The 24405-nt window shown below is 34.3% G+C and overlaps 2 protein-coding genes across 3 annotated transcripts; both read left to right on the top strand.

The window, feature by feature from the left end:
- The first annotated feature begins 244 nt into the window (after positions 1-244).
- On the top strand, positions 245-4316 carry LOC139839417 (uncharacterized). The gene is made up of 11 exons (XM_071829477.1): positions 245-676; positions 1123-1317; positions 1433-1645; positions 2361-2416; positions 2497-2665; positions 2769-3038; positions 3158-3317; positions 3636-3713; positions 3821-3921; positions 4011-4184; positions 4278-4316. The coding sequence occupies exons 1-11, from the start codon at positions 245-247 to the stop codon at positions 4314-4316; spliced, it is 1887 nt and encodes a 628-aa protein (XP_071685578.1).
- A 4524-nt stretch (positions 4317-8840) lies between these two features.
- On the top strand, positions 8841-11915 carry LOC139843626 (probable nucleoside diphosphate kinase 5). 2 transcript variants are annotated; one of them, XM_071833739.1, is made up of 6 exons: positions 8841-8955; positions 9105-9190; positions 9426-9650; positions 10093-10200; positions 10294-10394; positions 11588-11915. In XM_071833739.1, the coding sequence occupies exons 2-6, from the start codon at positions 9105-9107 to the stop codon at positions 11617-11619; spliced, it is 552 nt and encodes a 183-aa protein (XP_071689840.1). In that variant the 5' UTR covers positions 8841-8955; the 3' UTR covers positions 11620-11915. The 2 variants fall into 2 exon arrangements, with proteins under 2 accessions (XP_071689840.1, XP_071689839.1); XM_071833738.1 differs by having other exon boundaries at positions 10288-10394.
- Positions 11916-24405: the final 12490 nt, after the last annotated feature.

Here is a 24405-nt window from a genome sequence, read left to right as displayed (position 1 = left end):
AGTCCAAACTTAACAAACAATGACAATGTATATATGGCTATACCAAACATGTAGTACATATATAAGAGTGTCATTTACTATATATGCATCAAAGAATTTATATTGAAGTCAACTGTAGAATTACTGATAACTTATTATTGCCCATTATACTTAGTTTCTACATATATCCACCTTCCGATTCTGATTAACTATAATTCACTTCAAATATTACTGTATTATTATCTCTGATCATACTATTGTTGCAATGGCAGTTGATGAGTTTTCAAGATCAGTTGATATGGGACTGAGGCTTTCTAAGCGTATTTACTATGGTAAAGATGCTAACCCTTGTATGAATGCTCCAAAACCGCCTTCAATGGAGAAATCATTATCCACTTCTTCATCGGCTTCGTCATTTCGTTTGCCTCAAAATCATCATCCTACAGCACCAATGGTTTACGCTGTTATAAACGAGCCTGCTGTTGTGGATAATCCTGACATTAGAAGCTACCAGCCTTATGTGTACGGACGTTGTGATCCACCGGCTTTAATTCCTTTGCATATGTTAGGAGCTATGTTGGAAGTGGATTGTTATTTGGATACCGCGTTTGTTACCTTTAATGGTACTTGGCGTGTTCATTGTTTAGCATCCACTGCATTTTGTGATTGTCGTATCACCATTCCGATGGGCGAGCAGGTAATGTTTATCATGTCATAAATTCATGAACGATAAGATAAATGAATCAAAAGTTATATGCGCGCCTAACTTTATTCAATATAAACATATTGTTAGCTACATAATTAGTTTGTAACATGTCGTAAGAAATTTCATTTGAGACATTTTACAGCGATATAGTTTTAGTTTTTGACAAAGAAGTATTAAATCTGTGATGTAGTGTGTAAATTTAGTCTATAAGAATTAGATTATGAAACAAGTGGTGATGTATATTGTGGTTAGCAATGCATGTTTTTGAGTATTTTAAATGTATCTTTATACTATCATTTTATATCAATGTTGTTACATTTACAGTAGCTTAGAGTTTTAAATTTTTACATTCATTTTGTCACAATTAAAAAGTCAATCTGTAACATAATTATGCCATTTCTATGTGTTATGGTCTTGATGATGTTTAATGTTTTAAGCTTCAAGTTTTAGTATATTCTGAAAGAGTAAGATTTGGTAAACAGGGTTTAGTTCTGGGTGTGGAGGTTGAGACCAAAAGAAGATCATATTTCAGCCAATTAATATATCCTGAAGATGAAAAAGACAACCTACAAGAAACCACAAAGGATGGATTCTTGATGAAAGGCAATACATACACTTTTCAGATCTTACAGGTTCCAGTTCAACAAATATTAACTATTGCATGCATCAACATCTGTTTAGTTATGTAATAAGCATTTATAATTTGAGTAAAATCAGTTGCGCTTTTAACTTTTTACATTCCAAAAGGTTGAAGGAGGAAGCAGCATAAATGTTAAAGTTAAATGGTCTCAGAAGCTGTTATTTCAAGGCAATGATTTCTGTCTCAACGTGCCCTTCACTTTTCCGGTTCATGTGTTTCCTGTATTTAAGAAATCTCCGTGTAGAGAAAAAATAGTGCTAAATGTGGATTCTGGTACCTGCACTGCGATTATGTGCAATATTGCTAGCCATCCTATAAAGGCATGCCAATATTTATACTTATACTTGTGTATAATAACGTAATGTAAGTATAATTAAAGGTGAAAAAGAACAGCGTAAGGGCCATGTGGGTTGGTTAGTTAAAACAAGTATGTTTTGGGCGGGCTTGATTTGTATGGTTTCATCCTGGTTGACCCGATACATTCGCCACCCATAATTTTACTTTGTTTATTTCAAATTAGAATATATTTTTGGACGATCTATATTATTTCAAAAAGAATAATCTAAGTTTCAAGTGGTGAGTTTTTTTTTACTCAAATGTATGAGGCCTAATCGAGTTATCCGTGACTGAGTCTGACCCTTTCCCTAGCCACCTCAAGATTTGCTGCTAGGGAGGTTTGAACCAAACACCTCTTGTGACTATATCATGATGCCAACCATGAGGCTGTGATGGTTAATCTAGGTATTAAACAGTTTTTTTATAAAATGATTGAAAAGTTTTTGTGCATTCAATAAAATACTATGAATGGCTTTTTACCTGTTCTCCTTACAGTTCAACTGATGTTGAAAATAATAGAATAATTATTACCGGTTTTACCTTTTATGGTAATATATATAACCCCGGATCGACCCAAACATTCCATTTAACCCATTTTTAAGGAATATGTTCAAAATTGCTACCTCTATATATGATTCATGTCATTCTTGCTTGCTATACGTACCAATGGTGACCCTTTCTTTGTTTCTGTTTTTGAAGGAACTAAAAAAACAAAGTGGGCAACTATGCTTTATGTATGAGGCCGAGGCTGTCAGGTGGTCTTCTCAGGATTTTTACTTCTCTTATTCGGTAACTTCTACGTTCTTAAATCTAAAGCCATGTCTCAAAATTTAAGCTTAGATCCTTTTGACCAAAGATTTGGTATTGGGTTGGCTGCATTTTGTAAGGTATGCTCAAGTGAGATATTCGGTGGTTTGCTCCTACAGTCTCCATCTTTACATGATTACGATCAAAGGGAAATATTTTTGTTTTATCTTTTCCCTGGAAGTAACCGAAGCATCAAGGTTAGCATCATAAATGTTAGCTAGCTACTTTCCCATGTAGATCCAGAGTTGATTCTCCCATTTGGATTAACAAGCTACTGTATTTATTTATGAATACTAACAGCCTTTCAAAAAGGAAGTGGTGTTTGTTGTCGATACAAGTAGTTGCATGCAAGATGGGCCTATTCAGAAAGTAAAATATGAAATCATAGGATCTCTATGGAAGCTTAATCAAGAAGATTCTTTTAATATTGTAGCTTCAAATGGACAAGTTAAATCATTCTCTACTTCATTGGTGATGGCAACAAAAGAAACCATCACAAATGCAACTGAATGGATGAATACAAATCTCATTGCAGATGGTGCTACTAACCTGCTGCTTCCCCTAGAACAGGTAATCTCGTCTCATGTCTGAATGAGATCGTTTACTTTGTATACTAGTAAGTTTTATTATATATTTATATAAGAAGATGACAATTGTTGAAACAATGAATATTATTCTTATAATACCAGGCAATTGATATGGTTGGTAAAACCAGTGACTCGAAGATTCCTCTTATATTTCTAATCACTGATGGGGCTGTCGAAGATGAACCGGAAATTTGCAATATGATGAAAGCTCACCTTGTAAATTGTGAACTGAACTCTCCACGAATTTTCACATTTGGCATAGGTTTGGTTACAATTCTTGTGATTTTATGTTTAAAGGAGGGAGTTCCACCAGATTTACTTACGAAAGGGTTAATCTGGGTCATTTTTGTTTACTTTCTCAAGTTAGCTGAATAAAACTTTTAGCAAAATAGAAAAAAGAGTGAAAGTCACTTCAAGTGTATCTTAATGCATACAACCTCTTATCGCTTTAGATTATGAATGTATATATGTTGTTTTAAAATCATACTCAATTTCAGATTCACTCATATTACCACCTTATACACTTTAGTAGTATAGTATTGTTCTTATCTCCTACGTAACTATCTATCTTTATACACAGGTTCATACTGCAATCATTACTTCTTGCAAATGCTTGCTAATATCGGAAGGGGATACTACGATTCTGCATTTGATGTAGGTCAGTTTCATCAAGCAAAAAAGAGCCCTCTAATCCGCATCCACTCTTTGTAGCGGCTTTGTATATATAACCCCTTTGAGCCGTCCATCATTAATGTTTTTGACCAGATCCAATCAGCATTCGACTGCAAAAACTGCTTGACGATGCTACAACACCTGTACTTTCAAATGTAACCCTTGACGATTTACAATATCTAGAGTCACACGAGGTACAAATCTTGATATATGTTTACCAGTCTGACCTACTACCTGTGTCTTTTATACTTGCCTCTTTATTTTCTTCGTGCGTGGATTGCAGATATTCCCATACCGTTTTCCGGACTTATCATCTGGAAGGCCGTTAATTGTATCAGGGAGATTCAAAGGGAACTTCCCTGACATTGTTAAAGCCACAGGTTTCTTGGCATTGGATAAAACTAGTCATGTTATTGACATTAAAGTGAGGAAGGCGAACGACGTTCCTTTAGAAATGGTGAGTATTTTAAATTCAAATTGCGCCACTTTATATTAAACTTGCATTCATCCGTTTCAGCTGACATGGTAACATTGGTGTGTTTGTCAACAGGCCAAAATGGTCCATGTTGGGTTTGACTTCAAACATTAATGTCCGAATTTTTTTTGTTTTTTTTATTGTCAGCATTTGATTTATTTGAATAAACCTTAGGCCTTTTTTACTTGTTTCCTTTACAACTACATTTTTATTTACACCCAAATTGACTCTTCTTCATATAGATGGGTTGGAATTTTACCTCTGCTTTTTAGGTATGCGCGAGGACAGAAATTGGTACACTCACAGCACAAGCATGGTTAGACCGAAAGATAGAAACAGAGGAGAAGGTTTAGTTCCATTCCAAGTTTTTATCATACACAATGTGAACCATCTTTGAGTATATCAATTTATCAATAAGTTATGGTGGTTGTAGGTAGTAAAAATGAGCTTACACAGAGGGGTTCCTTCTGAATACACTCGCATGATCCTAGCTCAACATGATAACATAAAACCAGCAATAGGATCAGGCTTACTAGAAGAGGTACACCTTCGCATAAATATATACATATACATTAGTTCATAAAAGACATCTAACTAGTATCATTGTTTCGAATGCAGAAGTATAACAATAAAAAGAATAAGTATCTAGTAAATTTAAATCTTGGATTTGGTAATTTGGTCGCGAGTGCTGAGAATCTACCACCAGGAATTGAAGAGTTGAAATTAAATGAACAAACGGGAAAAGTAATGCAGGCAGCATCATCTTGCTGGACTGTGTTTCTCGATCGATTTTGTTGCAGGTGCCTCATTCAGACATGCGATCAAACAAATGATCAATGCGCCATTGTTTTAACACAACTCTGTACTGCCCTTGGTTGCTTTCAATGTGTAAGCTGCTGTTGTGACATGTGCGATTCATGCGCTGAATTGTGCATAAATTGCTTAAATTGACTTTAGAAAGCTTATATAACTGAAAATACATAAGTATGTGTGTATGCTTCTAATTATTGTTACACCAAAGGGCTTATAGCCCACTAAGTGTTATTCAAATAACCTTTCAATCGAAGAGGTTTAAGAGTTCAAACTTCGTTCTGAGTATATTCGTGAATAACCTTTCAATATCAATTTTTTAATTTTTCCTTGCGAGATGAACAAAAATATATCATACTAAACTATATATATACAAATTTACAATATACAATAAGTTTATATTAACTTATAAAATATCATAATACAATGAATCGATGATCATGGATAGTAAATAGGACTGAATTTAATTTCATGTTAATTTCGTTTATTTGTTGATATAGTCGTTAGAATCCTGCTGTAACTTCATGTAGCATCCCCTTTTTCTTAAAGGAAGATGTAGGGGTGATCTCTTGGTTTTAATGAAAATGGTTTACTTTTCAAAAAAAAAAAAAAAAGAAGAATAAACTATAGACAAACTCAATAACCTAGAGAAAATCAATTTGAATTGCTTACATGTATAAGAATGTGGAGATAAAGAAACTAAAAAAATATGATTTAATAATATAAATATGATTTCAAATCCGAGTAAACAAACTTTGACTTGAAAAGGTATATTATCTACTCAAATTATATATCTAACACATATATACAATAATATTAATAACTAAATATATTTATTCAATAATATCGAAATTGAATTCGGTTATCTATTCGGTTTTCGGTTAACCAAATTCAGAAATTTCAAAACCAAAAACCGAACCGAAAAACCAAATTTTAATTCGGTTTTCGGTTTCGCTCGATCCGAAAACCATTTTATAAATTCGGTTTGGATTTTTTTGAATTGGTTTCGATTTGGTTTTCGGTTTAAACGGTTTTGACCAAACCGATGAACACCCCTACAGTTAAGTGATAGAGTTTCCGTTCTAACAAATGATTAGTCCAATATTATAAGTTCAAACTTCATTACCTATTGATGGCGTAGGGTTTATTAATTAGGGCTTTATATTGACTTAGTCCACAAGTCATCTAAACCCTAATTCCCATCTATAAATATGGGGCAAAACCTACATCAAGTTCACACGCCCTTCCACCGCAACGCATTCGGCATCCATCGCATACGGCTCTCCGCATCTCACGCTAAATGCCTCTTTACGGCGACTACACGATCTCTCACGATCTAGGGTTTTTACCTACGGATCTTGTAGGGTTTTTCTCCCTTTGCCGTCGATAGGGTCCGACTATCGACCGGCGGGCAATTCGTTGGCCACCCTCCCGAGATCATCATCTCGGGTACGGGTTATTCACGGTAACCGGACCGGAGATCAACGACGTTGACGCCTAAAAAAACCCTTTCGCATTGATGTCCGTGTGTATGTTTTCCCTTGGAAAAAATATGCATGAACATTTGGCGCCCACCGTGGGGCACGATGCATTATGTCTCGTGTTTCTACCGTCTATCGTTCGGTTTGAGAAGGTTTGTCTATCTTATTGAGCTTTTAATTCGTTATATGCGGTTTTAAGTACATGTATCTTTCGCGCAGATGTTCGTGCACCTGCGTAACTGTTCGCGCGCTTTGCGCACAGTGTCCGCAGCTTTAGACGCAATTTTCATGCGGTTTTACGCATGGTGGTTCACGCGGTTTCCCCGCGCACTCTGCATGCGGTTTTACGCGCATCTGTTCGCGGGTTTACGCACAGTTGTTTGAGCAGGATCATGTGAACTTATTTTCCGCAGCATAATGAGAAGTTCGATACGATACTTGGCAAAAATATCATACCGAACTTGGGGGACTTGATGGCGTAGGGTTTATTAATTAGGGCTTTAGATTGACTTAGTCCACAAGTCATCTAAACCCTAATTCCCATCTATAAATATGGGGCAAAACCTACATCAAGTTCACACGCCCCTCCACCGCAACGCATTCGGCATCCATCGCATACGGCTCTCCGCATCTCACGCTAAATGCCTATTTACGGCGACTACACGATCTCTCACGATCTAGAGTTTTTACCTACGGATCTTGTAGGGTTTTTCTCCCTTTGCCGTCGATAGGGTCCGACTATCGACCGGCGGGCAATTCGTTGGCCACCCTCCCGAGATCATCATCTCGGGTACGGGTTATTCACGGTAACCGGACCGGAGATCAACGACGTTGACGCCTAAAAAAACCCTTTCGCATTGATGTCCGTGTGTATGTTTTCCCTTGGAAAAAATATGCATGAACATTTGGCGCCCACCGTGGGGCACGATGCATTATGTCTCGTGTTTCTACCGTCTATCGTTCGGTTTGAGAAGGTTTGTCTATCTTATTGAGCTTTTAATTCGTTATATGCGGTTTTAAGTACATGTATCTTTCGCGCAGATGTTCGTGCGCCTGCGTAACTGTTCGCGCGCTTTGCGCACAGTGTCCGCAGCTTTAGACGCAATTTTCATGCGGTTTTACGCATGGTGGTTCACGCGGTTTCCCCGCGCACTCTGCATGCGGTTTTACGCGCATCTGTTCGCGGGTTTACGCACAGTTGTTTGCGCAGGATCATGTGAACTTATTTTCCGCAGCATAATGAGAAGTTCGATACGATACTTGGCAAAAATATCATACCGAACTTGGGGGACTTGATGGCGTAGGGTTTATTAATTAGGGCTTTAGATTGACTTAGTCCACAAGTCATCTAAACCCTAATTCCCATCTATAAATATGGGGCAAAACCTACATCAAGTTCACACGCCCCTCCACCGCAACGCATTCGGCATCCATCGCATACGGCTCTCCGCATCTCACGCTAAATGCCTCTTTACGGCGACTACACGATCTCTCACGATCTAGGGTTTTTACCTACGGATCTTGTAGGGTTTTTCTCCCTTTGCCGTCGATAGGGTCCGACTATCGACCGGCGGGCAATTCGTTGGCCACCCTCCCGAGATCATCATCTCGGCTACGGGTTATTCACGGTAACCGGACCGGAGATCAACGACGTTGACGCCTAAAAAAACCCTTTCGCATTGATGTCCGTGTGTATGTTCTCCCTGGAAAAAATATGCATGAACACCTATGGTTTAATTCACATAAAATGATATAAAAATGTGTTTAGTATTTTTTTTTAGAGCTTTTGAATATTATATTTATATTTATTATTAAGATTAGAAGATTTAATAAGCCAAGTTAAACGACTTAATTAAATCGAACCAAATTGGGCCGTGGACTTGATGACTCGGTTGCGGATCTAGCTAGAATCATGATGAACTCTTTGACACGTGCTCAGCGCCATTTTTTTTTTAAAATAATAGTAATTGAAGCACCATTTACAGAACTAGAAAAATTAAAATGGGTTTTACAAATCTAGTAAAACCGGTGTTTGAAACACCGGGTTGCAACTTTTCACCCCAAACCGGTGTTTCAAACGCCGGTTTGGGTACTTTTTGTCATTTCGTCAGACATCCAACGACAAGGGTGGAAACGGGTGGCATAAAAGCATCTGATCGTGGGATAATCCGAAAAAAGTGTACCCAAACCGGCGTTTGAAACACCAGTTTGGGGTGAAAAGTTGCAACCCGGTGTTTCAAACACCGGTTTTACTAGATTTGTAAAACCCATTTTAATTTTTCTAGTTACGTGAACATGTAAATAATTATTACTAGTTAAAAAAAAAATTCTGCTCAGCGCCCTGCAAGTTGCCTGGAACATTGTTTCATCTGGTGTCTACCACACACACATTCCCGCCTATTATTATTTCATCAATCAAACCAGCTCTCTCTCAATCACGATTGGTGACTATCGATCCAAAGGTTTTCCATTCTGTAAATCTTAAGTTGTTCTTACTCTATTTTACATTTACATTTATATTTTATTTTATTTTATTTTATTTATAATGTTCACCGACCTTCTGTTTTCAGCTCACCCGATGAATCTGATTACTGATTTGTCTTTTGTTTAGATGCTAGTAATTTTCCGTAGCGGCTTCTACTTTCGTGAATTTTCAATAATCATTCTTCTCGCCTCACTTGTTTTCGTATTGCATAGGTATCTTCATACATATCTAGGGTTTCAAAATTTCTTGAATTATCAAATACAGTATTAAACCTTCGATTTTTATTTTAATTATCTAATTATATATATATATATATATATATATATATATATATATATATATATATATATATATATATATGAGTAAATTGTGTTTTACTTATATAATTGCTAATTTAATTAATTTATTGACCTTGGCATACAACTGTCACTTGCTTTATTTATGTAGATCACTGGCAGTTGTCGATTTGGGAAACGAAAGGACACTAGCGATAGTGAAACCGGATGGGGTTTCTGGTAATTATGCTACCTCAATAAGGAAGATTATTTTGGAATCTGGTTTCGTTATTGAAAGACAACTTACATTACATCTTGATGAAGATACAGCAGGAAGATTTTATGCTGAGCATTCTACAAAGAGTTTTTTTCCAAGCCTTGTTAAATACATGTCTAGGTAGCTTTCTTTTATTACTATATAAGTAAATGATAACATGGTTTTAATTAACTGAAGTAGTCATAATCTCAAATCTCGGCTAATTGTTCATAATGTTAAGTGAACAAGGAGTTTGATCGGAGTTTATGAACATGTACTTCATTGCATTGTTTGCTACTTATGCATGCATATATATATATATATTCATATATGAATTACTTGTACTACCACTGTCTCATTGTAGATTACATTGCATCATTTTCCCATTTTGTACATTCTGTACTCAGTTGACATGTACCATTATTGCGCCTTTACCTCTGAAAATTTCTTGATATTATGTGAAGTTCTTGTCTGGCTGCTGATGTATATATATCTGATATTACTTACGGCAGTAAAGGCCTGCTAATGTCTTTAATGGTCTTTGAAATTAACACGCTATCTCTATATCTTGTTAACTTATCAGTGGCCCAGTCTTGATAATGGTTCTGCAGAAAAATAATGCTATTGCTGATTGGCGTGCTCTTATAGGACCAACTGATGCTCGCAAGGCTAAAGTTACTCATCCTGTCAGGTTGTTTGCCTTTCAGCATAAAATCAGTTACAACACTTTTTTCTTCCTTTATTCTGACATTGTCTAATTTATTTCTGCTGCATGTAGCATCAGGGCCATGTGTGGGGAGGACTTGGAGCGGAATTGTGTTCATGGATCAGATTCACACGAGTCTGCTGAAAGGGAAATTTCCTTTTTCACAGGGATATTTTCAGGTATAATACTTATCTGTGTTACTTGTTTATTTAGCATATGAACTAGATATAATAATGATTGTTATTTTCGTAGAAAAGGTTCTAATGTGCGATTACAGCGTTCATTTATACAATATTAATTTTAAAGTTTACTTCTTTGTTGTGTCTCGCATTGCCAAATAAAAGTACAGTTTATTTCATATGCACTTCTGTGTATCTGCCCTGATATATCATTTCTTAAGCTATATCGGTCTGTCTTTTTGCTTGCCCAACTAATGCTGGATAGAAAACTCACTGTTGCATTCATAATTCCCATATGAACTATTTACCAGTATCTTTCGGACCTTTCTTATCTTCAAAAATAAGTTCAACCTTCTTTCTATTTTATTTCCATTTGTTTTATTGCCACTATATACTCCTATTTTAAAATTTGTATAGAAAAGATACTGTTCAATAGTTAGAGTTAGTTGAAAGCTTCGGATAGCACTTTCTGGTTTGTTTGGTGGACATTTTAGCCTGTTAAAAATGGTGAGAGCATGTGCTGGGAATTGTTGAAGTTTGTGATGATGTCTGAAACAATTGCTAATAATATTTTAGACAACTTTTTTCATAGTATTTTATTGGTAATTTGAGGATTTTTGCAAGAGGTTGAAGGCTTTGTTAGGTCTAATTGTCTAAAGTTGTTGCTTATATTTGTAGGAGGTGATGGATTTAGTAATTTTAACATGGATGGATATTATATAAAGTATCATGAATATAGTTAAACAGATAGATTATGGCGAAGCACATTCATGTTTCTGAATATATCGCTACGAATGGTAATTTAGAGAGTAAGCTAAAGGGTTGGACTCCTTGCCATTGTATATCCTTGTCACTAGTCAACTACATTCTCATTTGGGACTTTTTTATGAAGTGTTGTCGAAAGTTTAGGTGAGGCTTTCTTACCCCTTCCTCTAGGGAATTTTTTTTTGAAGAAACTAGAAAAAGGATAAAAAGAGATTTGTGTGGATGCGAAGTCTATTTAACTATACTTATTCCTTCTACGTGAGAATTAAGTGGAGATACATATGCAACGAAGTCAATAAAAACTCAAATCATATTTCTCTTTTTGGAAAAATCCAAGAACGCTGAACTTGTTATTGTAATGCATTATATAATATATTTCATCCTACAGTGTGTCTTATACCGGTTTTGGTCATTGTACAATATGACAGAAGGAACAACCTTGAAGCATGATGAACTCTGAACCATATATATACACAGAACAGAAAGAAACATTTACTGTCAAGAACCTTATACTTTGTACCCAAGATGTTTTCATGAACTGTAATTGGGGCTGTTGGAACTGGGTAGCTGATGCTGCGCGCACAACTAAAATTGGTTTTTATTATCACCTACTTGGGGATTCTATTAAGATTTAAGATAGCTAAATAATAAATTTTGGATTGTTTATGAGACTTGTAATCTACTCATATATGACAGTGCAAATTTTTAAGATACCTGGAATCTTTCTGTGAACCTGGTGAGTATTTTGGTTTAATCTTATATAGTTATATAGGCCAGATTAGTCTGTTGCGTATCGATCAAGATTTTTTATGAAGTATGAGCTTATCGTTGGATTACCGCTTTACTAGTGATTTATAAAAAACTCCTAGTTGTTTAGTGGACAAATTTAGTGTTACTTGGATGGACTAGGACTAGCACTTTATTATAGATGGTAGGAGTAGGCATGGTTAGACTGAATATCTTAATTTTAGGGAGTGAATTATGATGAACATCCTAATAAGGAATGTTGGTGTTACCGATGTCAATATGTAGGCTGGCTGCATATCCTAACCACTCTATAACTCTTGTGGGCAAACCTCTTCACGTGGCTTTATTTCCTCTTTGGTTAAAAAGTTACTGTAATGGAGTAATTTACAAGGCCAGGAGCAGGAGCAGGCTTTGGTGGGAGTGAATCATTGCATCTCGAGGAAAGTTCACACTATTACTTTGTCTACAGGCACAAGTCTTATGAAATTAAACCCCATATAAATAAAAATTGATATATATGATGCAGCACATGACGTATTTTTGTATGCAACAAAAACATGTCTAAGTGCATTTAAAATTCAGCCCCTTTAGAAGTTAACACCACTACTCAAAAAACCGTAGACAATGTTCTGTACAAAAGCGTGATTTTTCTAATTAGTTGATTTTATTCAATTGTAAAGTCGTTGATCATCAAATTAAATTAATAAGATGTTTTTTTTAAGACAAACTCACCCACCTACCTAATACTAACAATATATATGCACCATGAAATGTCCTAAGCAGGACTTGATTCCTCAACCTCAAGGTTGTAAGGACTTGATTCCTCAACCTCAAGGTTGTAAGGGTGACTTCGATACTGCCAAACCATTGGCTCTTTGTAAGGGTGATCTCAAGATGCACCTCAATTATAAGTAGGGTAGTTAATTACCGGGTAAGATTAGTGAAAATGAACCACTTCAGCTACTTTTTTTTTTTTTTTTTTTTTTTTTTTTTAGCAAAAATATTAATATGTATATATATATAAAAGAACCGAGGTTCTGGTGGTACAACATTTAAACAGATCGTAACGATCTCTAGAGAAACTATGTTCGTTCTAAACAATATGAACGACACATAAGCACTACAAGAATTACAACTAAAAAATTACACAAACACAACCCACCAAACCTAAGCCTAAAACACAAACACATAAACCCGATCCCGTATTTAACCCCGCAACAGCACTTCTCAGAACTGCAAATCCAATCCATTCACCGGGCAACCCAAGAACACCTAACCCGAGGCATATTTACCGAAGTCAACTAAGTCAACAACGCCGGCAACAACATCGAACCCGAAAAAGACCCGACGACGAGAAAAATGGAATGAGTGAACCAAACCCGCAACTACCGATCAGAACCAAGAGCCGAATCAAACCAAGAAGGAACCAGTCATCTTTGCCCATTTTCTAAACGACATTTACAAACCCCCGGTCCCAAAAGGACGAACAAACAGTGGCCGATTACAACAAGCAAACCCTAGCACCACCTAGAGTATACCAACCGCAACCCACCACCATAAGCCACCGCCCGCGGCCACCTGGAAACCAGCCGCTACCGTGACAGCCACCTAAAGCCACCAATAGTAGCCACCACCACCTATCACCGCCGGCGGCAGAAGACCACCGGAAACCGCCGGATTTCACACATAACACACGCACCACCGTCACCACCTCCAACAACCTCCAAACCCCCTCCAAACACAACGTCCAACCAAACAAAAAGGGAAGTAGAGTTCCACCGGAACTCGCCGCCTACCACCACAACAGAGGAGATGTAGTGACCCGAACTTTTCCATGTTTATATATATATTAAATGAAATTGTTATTTACATGATTAAGTGTTTCCAACATGTTAAGCAATCAAACTTGTTAAGACTTGATTAATTGAAATAGGTTTCATATAGACAATTGACCACCCAAGTTGACCGGTGATTCACGAACGTTAAAACTTGTAAAAACTATACGATGACATATATATGGTTATATATATAGTTACCCCATGATTTTATTATAAGTATGTATCTCATTAGGTATTTTAACAATGAGTTATATACATAAAAATGAGACTATTAATTTAAGAAACTAGAAAACGATATATATAACGATTATCGTTATAACAACGTCTTACTAGGTACATATGAATTATATTAAGATATTGATACACTTGGTTAATTATGTTAAATGATAAGTAAATATATTATTAAGTGTATTAACAATGAAATACATATGTAAAAATAAGACTACTAACTTAATGATTTCGAAACGAGACATATATGTAACGATTATCGTTGTAACGACATTTAACTGTATATATATATCATACTAAGATATATTATATATCATAATATCATGATAATATAACAATTTAACATCTCATTTGTTATAATAAACAATGGGTTAACAACATTCAACAAGATCGTTAACCTAAAGGTTTCAAAACAACATTTACATGTAACGACTAACGATGACTTAACGAATCAGTTAAAATGTATATACATGTAGTGTTTTAATATGTATTCATACACTTTTGAAAGACTTCAAGACACTTATCAAAATACTTCTACTTAACAAAAATGCTTACAATTACATCCTCGTTCAGTTTCATCAACAATTCTACTCGTATGCACCCGTATTCGTACTCGTACAATACACAGCTTTTAGATGTATGTACTATTGGTATATACACTCCAATGATCAGCTCTTAGCAGCCCATGTGAGTCACCTAACACATGTGGGAACCATCATTTGGCAACTAGCATGAAATATCTCATAAAATTACAAAAATATGAGTAATCATTCATGACTTATTTACATGAAAACAAAATTACATATCCTTTATATCTAATCCATACACCAACGACCAAAAACACCTACAAACACTTTCATTCTTCAACTTTCTTCATCTAATTGATCTCTCTCAAGTTCTAAGTGTTCTTCATAAATTCCAAAAGTTCTAGTTTCATAAAATCAAGAATACTTCCAAGATTGCAAGTTTACTTTCAAGTTTTCTAAATCCATTCCAAGTAATCATCTAAGATCAAGAAACCTTTGTTACTTACAGTAGGTTATCTTTCTAATACAAGGTAATAATCATATTCAAACTTTAATTCAATTTCTATAACTATAACAATCTTATTTCGAGTGGAAATCTTACTTGAAATTGTTTTCGTGTCATGATTCTGCTTCAAGAACTTTCAAGCCATCCAAGGATCCTTTGAAGCTAGATCTATTTTTCTCATTTCCAGTAGGTTTATCCAAGGAACTTGAGGTAGTAATGATGTTCATTACATCATTCGATTCATACATATAAAGCTATCTTATTCGAAGGTTTAAACTTGTAATCACTAAGAACATAGTTTAGTTAATTCTAAACTTGTTCGCAAATAAAAGTTAATCCTTCTAACTTGACTTTTAAAATCAACTAAACACATGTTCTATATCTATATGATATGCTAACTTAATGATTTAAAACCTGGAAACACGAAAAACACCGTAAAACCGGATTTACGCCGTCGTAGTAACACCGCGGGCTGTTTTGGGTTAGTTAATTAAAAACTATGATAAACTTTGATTTAAAAGTTGTTATTCTGGGAAAATGATTTTTATTATGAACATGAAACTATATCCAAAAATTATGGTTAAACTCAAAGTGGAAGTATGTTTTCTAAAATGGTCATCTAGACGTCGTTCTTTCGACTGAAATGACTACCTTTACAAAAACGACTTGTAACTTATTTTTTCGACTATAAACCTATACTTTTTCTGTTTAGATTCATAAAATAGAGTTAAATATGAAACCATAGCAATTTGATTCACTCAAAACGGATTTAAAATGAAGAAGTTATGGGTAAAACAAGATTGGATAATTTTTCTCATTTTAGCTACGTGAAAATTGGTAACAAATGTAATGACCCGGAATTTTTCGACCAAATTATACTTATGAGATTAATATTTACATAAATTAAACCATACCAACATGATAAGCAATCCAAATTGTTGAGACTTGTGTTTTTGAAAAGAGTTTTACACAACGTTTGACCGTCCAATATGACCGATGATATCACGAACTATATAACATACGATAATTATACGTTTGTGTATATATATGTATTTATATATATTTAACATGATCTAAGGATGGTTTAACATCTCATTGTGTACTAATGACAATGAGTTATAAGTATATTTTGAAACTACTAACTTAAGTTTTCAAAACGATAACTATACGTAACATTCTTTGATATATATACTTATAATCTATAATGCTTATACATGTATCGTATATATAATGTATTTAATCACTTTTTAAGGACTTAAATACATAAAACAATATAAGTATATTCACAAAAGATAGCTATATTTGAATTCTGGTTCCGTTTCCTCAAGATTTCTATACGTATATCTAGGGTATATGTACCCGTATCATACCCAGCTTCTATACGTATTTACTATTGGTATATACACATCAAATCAACATCCTAATCAACATTATTACTGCCCTAGATATGAGGTAACTAGAATTTGTCAAGTAGTATGAATTATTAGTAAGAAAACAAAATTAGGAATCCTTTTCTTTTTTTATAAACTAAAAACGTTTTTATAAATGAACACCATTTCTTCACTCCATTTTCTCATACCTACACCCTCATTTCTCTCGCAAAATACTCCTAACTTCATACTTGATCATCTCCAAGCATTTTCCCCATCATTTAGCTTCAATTACAAGCCTTAAACACCATAAGAAAACTCTTTCAAGAACATATCAAAATAACCACCCATTTGAAGAAGTTTACTTCCAACCTTTTGATCTAACTCCACCACTCTTTGATTCCAAGATTATTTCTTATCTTTTGCAGTAACTTTGTCCAAGTAACTTGAGGTAGTAACCTTGTTCATAATCTTATTCAATTCATATTCATATAGCTATCTTATTTTGTGGTATAAAATTTTAACAACAAGAACATAGTTTGAATGATTTCAAACTTGTTCGCAAACTAAATAGATCCTTCTAACTTGACTTTTAAAACACTTCAATACCTGTAATATATCATAATGATATGCTAACCTAACAAGATATAACTTGGTTTTACAAAGAACATCTTAAAAACTGAATCTACGTCGTCGGAGTGCAACCGGGGGCTGTTTTGGGTTGGATAATTAAAAGCCATCTTGAACTTTGAATTGGAAGTTCATGTTCTGGAAAAATGTTATTTCTTATGAATATGTTAACACATAAAAATTTCATGATTTAACTCAAAGTGGAAGTATTTTTAGAAAAATGATCATTAAATGTTGTTTTTATGATGGAAAATGATCACTTTCATAAGTTTCACCAAAGTTTGACCTATAACCTATGATTTCGAATACAAACTAAGGTATTTTCAGTTCATATTCTTAAAATTTGACTCGATCCAAGGAAGTGGCAAGTTGAACTAACAAAAACGGAGTTGTAATGAAGAAACTAAGACTAAAACAAGATTGGGTATCCGAAGCTAGTTTAGCTACGAAAATATTTGGAGAAAAAGTAAGTTAATCATATCTTTTCTAATTAATATGATATTTTATATATAATTACTTATGATTTGATTTTATATATTTCAGGACCACCCGTAAACAACACGAGAAGATTAATCATAAGACCTCATGATTGTACGCAACACGTCATTTGATAACGCGGTACTTTATGTACGCAACACGTCATTTGACAACATGGTACCATGGGTCGAGATTAATTCTGATCAATACGAATACGATGGGATCTTTATTTATTTTATTTAAGCAACTAATTGTGGACCACTAACATCGGACTGCTAACTACGGACTAAGAAAATATTAAAAGTATTAAAAGTATATATATATATATATATATATATATATATATATATATATATATATATATATATATATATATATGTAACGATTACTTAAAAAGAAAATATGTTGATATATTATATATATGGTTAGGTTCGTGATATCTATCGGAGGCCAAGTCGAATTAAATACCTTCAAGGCAAAAGTGAGTTTCATTTGCTCCCTTTTTAATTGCTTTTGCAATATATATTTTTGGGCTGAGAATACATGCGCTGCTTTTATAAATGTTTACAAAATAGACACAAGTACTTAAAAATATATTCTACGTTGAGTTGTACCACTGGCATATTTCCCTGTAGCTTGGTAACTACTATTTACATGGGTATTGTAAACGCGAATCTTGTTGATAGATCTATCGGGCCTGACAACCCCAACCGGACTGGACGACCAGTATTCAACGATTGCACAGTACTTCATTTTGGTGATTACACTTGGTACGGTGTAGTGAGATTTCATAATAAAGGGAATGTGCGACGTTGATTAAATGTTAAGTATGGTTACCAAGTGCTCAACCACTTAGAATGCTTTACATACACTTGCGAGTGTATTACGTTTATGATTATGAAATCTTGTGGTCTATTAACATATTGAAATGATTGTTATGATAAACCTATGAACTCACCAACCTTTTGGTTGACACTTTAAAGCATGTTTATTCTCAGGTACGAATTAAGTCTTCCGCTGTGCATTTGCTCAATATAAGGACATTACTTGGAGCCGATCATCGCAATGGGACCAAATGTTGATGACTTCGTCCAGGTGGATTAGGACGGGTCCTTTCAGTTGGTATCAGAGCAGTGGTCGTAGCGAACCAGGTCTTGCATTAGTGTGTCTAACTAGTAGTTGTTAGGATGCATTAATGAGTCTGGACTTCGACCGTGTCTACATGTCAAAAGTTTTGCTTATCATTTCTAGTCGGAAATCATCTGCTTATCATCCTTAGGAAATTACCTGCTTATCATTCATAAGTCTAGACACGTTTTACTGCATTTACTGCATTGATAGTGTATAGACGAATTCTTATCTTAGCATATCTGTTATTGCGAACTTTGACTGATATCTTTTCAAAGATTCTCCGTAATTTACGGGATTTTGGTATTATATATACATATGTAAATTATGTATTGAAGAGTACCAAATCAAACTCCTATAATCTAGTCCATACCAAAAATTCATTTTCCCCATTATACAAGATGGATTCCGCATCTAGTTCGAATTCTTCAGATTCCGACAGTTATGCCGATATGGATTTCCATTCGGGCTCCGAAAGCAGCGTTACCGGAATGGATCAACCAATTTCCCATCATCTATTCTGGATGAATTGGGGATGAGTTCGTAATATACTAAATCACTGGAGACAAGAAGAAGGTGATCCATTCCATCCACCAAATTGCCCTCTTGGCGATGAACCTGAAGCACTTACCGGCGAACCTATTCGAAACACCATTTTCTCTCTCATTTCTAGAGTATCTCGTCACGATTATATACTATCCCATATTATAAATCTTGTTCATTCGCTCGCTCCAACCGCTAATCATCCCGGTGTACTAGCAGAAGTTAACGAACTTCGCGCTCGCGTGACGGCTTTGGAGAACATGGTGCGAAGGTTGCAAACACCAGCAGCAGCACCAGCAGCATAATCAGCACCACCATCAATAACATCAACAATACCATCATCACCACTAACAAACAACATCCGCATCACACGTCTCGACATCATAATCTGTCCCACAAACATCAACATCATATGCACCATAGATACCAAAGAGTACCAACAATAATGAACGATGAAGTATTGATCCATAACTTCATTGATATTCTGCGAAGAATATGTGGTTTCAAAAAGTTTTAGAGATTTCTTATTCTAGCTCAAACCGAAAAGCAAATGAGATTAATATCATATTAACTCATTAAATTCATGATTTCATCTGAAGAAAATATATATGTATATATGTTTTCATAAAGATTGTAATTAAAAGTTTTTTTGTACAAAATATTAATGGTGAAATTTTTTTTAACGGGTAGGTAATACCCGAGGAATAATTAGATTTCATCTTAATAAGTTACATTGTACATTCGTCGAAGCTGATTCAATAGTCATTTACTATCCTACTTACAACCACCGATATACGTATCCGTTCACCGCAGAATAACCATTTTCATTCAATTTCATATTTGGAATTTGACTTTCCAGAATCCAACAAGTGGCATATGAAGAAAACATATGACAAAATAAAATCTGTTAAAAACAAACAAATTAACTATGAAAAATTTTGTTAAGAATCCACGCTAACTGTTCCAGCTAACTGTTCCTAGCTAACTGATTACATTTTATTTATCGCAGTTTATTTATCGCAATTTAATTATCGCACTTTTATTTATCGTCATTTAATTTCTGTAATTATTTTACGCACTTTAAATATCGGGACACGTATACAATGTTTTGACATATCATATCGACGCATCTATATATATTATTTGGAATCGCCATAGACACTCTATATGCAGTAATGATCGAGTTCTCTATACAGGGTTGAGGTTGATTCTACAATAATATATATAGTTTGAGTTGTGATCGAGTCTGAGAGGTATACGGGTCACGACACGTATTAATTAATTCGTATATTATATATTAAACTATATATGAATTATTGAACTGTTACTGTGGACTATCGACTGTGAACTAATGACATTGGACAGTTAAAATGAATTAAAATATTGATTATAACATATGAAACTAAACATTTCTTCAAGATTGCCACTTGATTTCATTTTAAACCTCATTGTATCTCGACGATTATAATCAGCGTTCAAATCTATCATGATTCTTAAAAACACCTCAATCGAGAGGATAAACCAACCGCACTTCATCTACGGAAGAAAAGATTGATGCATATAGTTATGCACCTAAAAAACCCTCGGAAACTGAGTAAACGTTTGACACGTATCTGTTCTAGTTCCTTTGACATTGTTATTACCGAAGATCGTTTTGCAATCCCTTTCCAAAGTAGCTAATTTTGTCACAGCTCCAGCAAGTCAACTCTGACTTTTCATCCGAAACAACTTTATTATAATCGCGATATATATGCGTACTCTTTATTGTTACTGGGGAACCTTTTATATTTCACAATATTACCATCAGCGATTAATCATTCTAAAAACACAATTCTCCTGAAACTACCTCGGTTTGATAACCGATGACCCAGATCAGTTAACTTTGAAAATGCTGACGAAGCAGCATGTTGTAGATGATCTTAATGGCCAAAAGTTTGATGATAAAGAAAGGAGTGTTAGGATCACTCGATAGAAAATTTAGTACCGAAAAGCGAATTATGTGAAATTATGAAGAAAGCCGTGGACAAATCACAAAGAATAAGTTTGCCTTCAAAGAATCCAAATGATTCTGTTCCTGCTGAAATCGTTAGCAAACATCTTATTTCTCATTCTAAACCTTCACAGACAAATCTTCTTCATCATCCATTGATATTAGAAATTCTAAGATATTCTCGTATGTTCTATTATAAATATCCTCCATATTTCTGGCGATATTTTCACAACTATTCTTATCTGAGATCATTTATCTCTCCGTAATATCTGCAACATAAAAGAAACTGTGTTAGTTTCTAAATTCTGAAACCTTCGAGTTTAAAATATGAATGTTTTGAAGTAGTGTTGGGAACTGAAGCATGGATTAGTATAATATAATGATACTTGATCAACGTCATTATATTACAGTAAGTCATGCTGAGTTTCTAATGAAGCATGATGATTCACAGTACCGTCATCATGTGCCATTTACATGACTCTTACATTCTATCTAATCTCTAAACATATCAAGAGAATATTTTTCTGGATGACTCGGTCTTCTCCAGGGTATTCTGGTAATTTAACAAATCAAAATCGTTCTATTACCATTTTTTTCTTAGAGCATTAGCTATGTTCATTCTGAATTTCATATCTACGAATTCCGAACCATTACTCGCTTGACTCGAAGTCGGGAAGAGAAAACGAAAGCATGAAGCTTCGAAAAATAATGAAGAATATAAACTTCTATAATAACCCCGAAATTACAAACCGTGTATATCGATGCAGATAGCAATATAGAGACACGGGAGAATTAGAAACACTATAAACACAAGAGTATAGTAGAAGTAAATAGATTCTTCTGGTGGTAGATGAAAAAGAAGAATGACAGATATAAAAGTTAGGAGTATATCAAGAATCAGGACTGGATGGAGCATATTGATGAATGCTTTAAAGTAAGAATCAAGGGAGAAAGAATAGAAGGTGTGATTCGTGAAAAATAAGGAAACGAAGGGGTGAATTTATAGTGAAATATCCGACAGAGCAATCGAAACAGATTATTGCATATAATCAAAGAAGATCCTGATTTCCTTAATCACCAAAGAACCAAATCTTATTACGTAAGATTCTCTTTAAATCCCTTAAATCCCGGAAATCAATCATAACTACGTCATCGGTTAAGACGAATATATTTTACTCATCTCACTCTTTTACGATAGTCTCATTTATATTCTTCGCATAATCGAATCGTTTTATATACATTACTCAATGATGATAAAACTCCATTATCACCTTATATTTGTCATGAAAACCTTCTTATTGTTATCCATTACAACCTCGATCAAATTTCGGGGACGAAATTTCTTTAACGGGTAGGTACTGTAATGACCCGGAATTTTCCGACCAAATTATACTTATGAGATTAATATTTACATAAATTAAACCATACCAACATGATAAGCAATCCAAATTGTTGAGACTTGTGTTTTTGAAAAGAGTTTTACACAACGTTTGACCGTCCAATATGACCGATGATATCACGAACTATATAACATACGATAATTATACGTTTGTGTATATATATGTATTTATATATATTTAACATGATCTAAGGATGGTTTAACATCTCATTGTGTACTAATGACAATGAGTTATAAGTATATTTTGAAACTACTAACTTAAGTTTTCAAAACGATAACTATACGTAACATTCTTTGATATATATACTTATAATCTATAATGCTTATACATGTATCGTATATATAATGTATTTAATCACTTTTTAAGGACTTAAATACATAAAACAATATAAGTATATTCACAAAAGATAGCTATATTTGAATTCTGGTTCCGTTTCCTCAAGATTTCTATACGTATATCTAGGGTATATGTACCCGTATCATACCCAGCTTCTATACGTATTTACTATTGGTATATACACATCAAATCAACATCCTAATCAACATTATTACTGCCCTAGATATGAGGTAACTAGAATTTGTCAAGTAGTATGAATTATTAGTAAGAAAACAAAATTAGGAATCCTTTTCTTTCTTTATAAACTAAAAACGTTTTTATAAATGAACACCATTTCTTCACTCCATTTTCTCATACCTACACCCTCATTTCTCTCGCAAAATACTCCTAACTTCATACTTGATCATCTCCAAGCATTTTCCCCATCATTTAGCTTCAATTACAAGCCTTAAACACCATAAGAAAACTCTTTCAAGAACATATCAAAATAACCACCCATTTGAAGAAGTTTACTTCCAACCTTTTGATCTAACTCCACCACTCTTTGATTCCAAGATTATTTCTTATCTTTTGCAGTAACTTTGTCCAAGTAACTTGAGGTAGTAACCTTGTTCATAATCTTATTCAATTCATATTCATATAGCTATCTTATTTTGTGGTATAAAATTTTAACAACAAGAACATAGTTTGAATGATTTCAAACTTGTTCGCAAACTAAATAGATCCTTCTAACTTGACTTTTAAAACACTTCAAGACCTGTAATATATCATAATGATATGCTAACCTAACAATATATAACTTGGTTTTACAAAGAACATCTTAAAAACTGAATCTACGTCGTCGGAGTGCAACCGGGGGCTGTTTTGGGTTGGATAATTAAAAACCATCTTGAACTTTGAATTGGAAGTTCATGTTCTGGAAAAATGATATTTCTTATGAATATGTTAACACATAAAAATTTCATGGTTTAACTCAAAGTGTAAGTATTTTTAGAAAAATGATCATTAAATGTTGTTTTTATGATGGAAAATGATCACTTTCATAAGTTTCACCAAAGTTTGACCTATAACCTATGATTTCGAATACAAACTAAGGTATTTTCAGTTCATATTCTTAAAATTTGACTCGATCCAAGGAAGTGGCAAGTTTAACCAACAAAAACGGAGTTGTAATGAAGAAACTACGACTAAAACAAGATTGGGTATCCGAAGCAAGTTCAGCTACGAAAATATTTGGAGAAAAAGTAAATTAATCATATCTTTTCTAATTAATATGATATTTTATATATAATTACTTATGATTTGATTTTATATATTTCAGGACCACCCGTAAACAACACGAGAAGATTAATCATAAGACCTCATGATTGTACGCAACACGTCATTTGACAACACGGTACTTTATGCACGCAACACGTCATTTGACAACATGGTACCATGGGTCGAGATTAATTCTGATCAATACGAATACGATGGGATCTTTATTTATTTTATTTAAGCAACTAATTGTGGACCACTAACATCGGA

Source organism: Rutidosis leptorrhynchoides, chromosome 4, assembly GCF_046630445.1.
Source record: "Rutidosis leptorrhynchoides isolate AG116_Rl617_1_P2 chromosome 4, CSIRO_AGI_Rlap_v1, whole genome shotgun sequence".
In the NCBI taxonomy this organism is placed as follows: Eukaryota; Viridiplantae; Streptophyta; class Magnoliopsida; order Asterales; family Asteraceae; genus Rutidosis; species Rutidosis leptorrhynchoides.
This window is presented reverse-complemented; position numbering and strand designations above follow the sequence as displayed.

What these genes read in the sequence shown, in the direction of transcription:
- LOC139839417 (XM_071829477.1), top strand. Translation starts at nt 245, where the DNA reads ATGGCAGTTGATGAGTTTTCAAGATCAGTTGATATGGGACTGAGGCTT. An exon ending in TATGAGGCCGAGGCTGTCAG is followed by an intron (nt 2,417 to 2,496) that starts GTGGTCTTCTCA and finishes TCAAAATTTAAG; the next exon opens with CTTAGATCCTTTTGACCAAA. An exon ending in CGATTCTGCATTTGATGTAG is followed by an intron (nt 3,714 to 3,820) that starts GTCAGTTTCATC and finishes GTTTTTGACCAG; the next exon opens with ATCCAATCAGCATTCGACTG.
- LOC139843626 (XM_071833738.1), top strand. Translation starts at nt 9,105, where the DNA reads ATGCTAGTAATTTTCCGTAGCGGCTTCTACTTTCGTGAATTTTCAATA. An exon ending in CTTGTTAAATACATGTCTAG is followed by an intron (nt 9,651 to 10,092) that starts GTAGCTTTCTTT and finishes TTAACTTATCAG; the next exon opens with TGGCCCAGTCTTGATAATGG. An exon ending in TTTCACAGGGATATTTTCAG is followed by an intron (nt 10,395 to 11,587) that starts GTATAATACTTA and finishes ACAATATGACAG; the next exon opens with AAGGAACAACCTTGAAGCAT.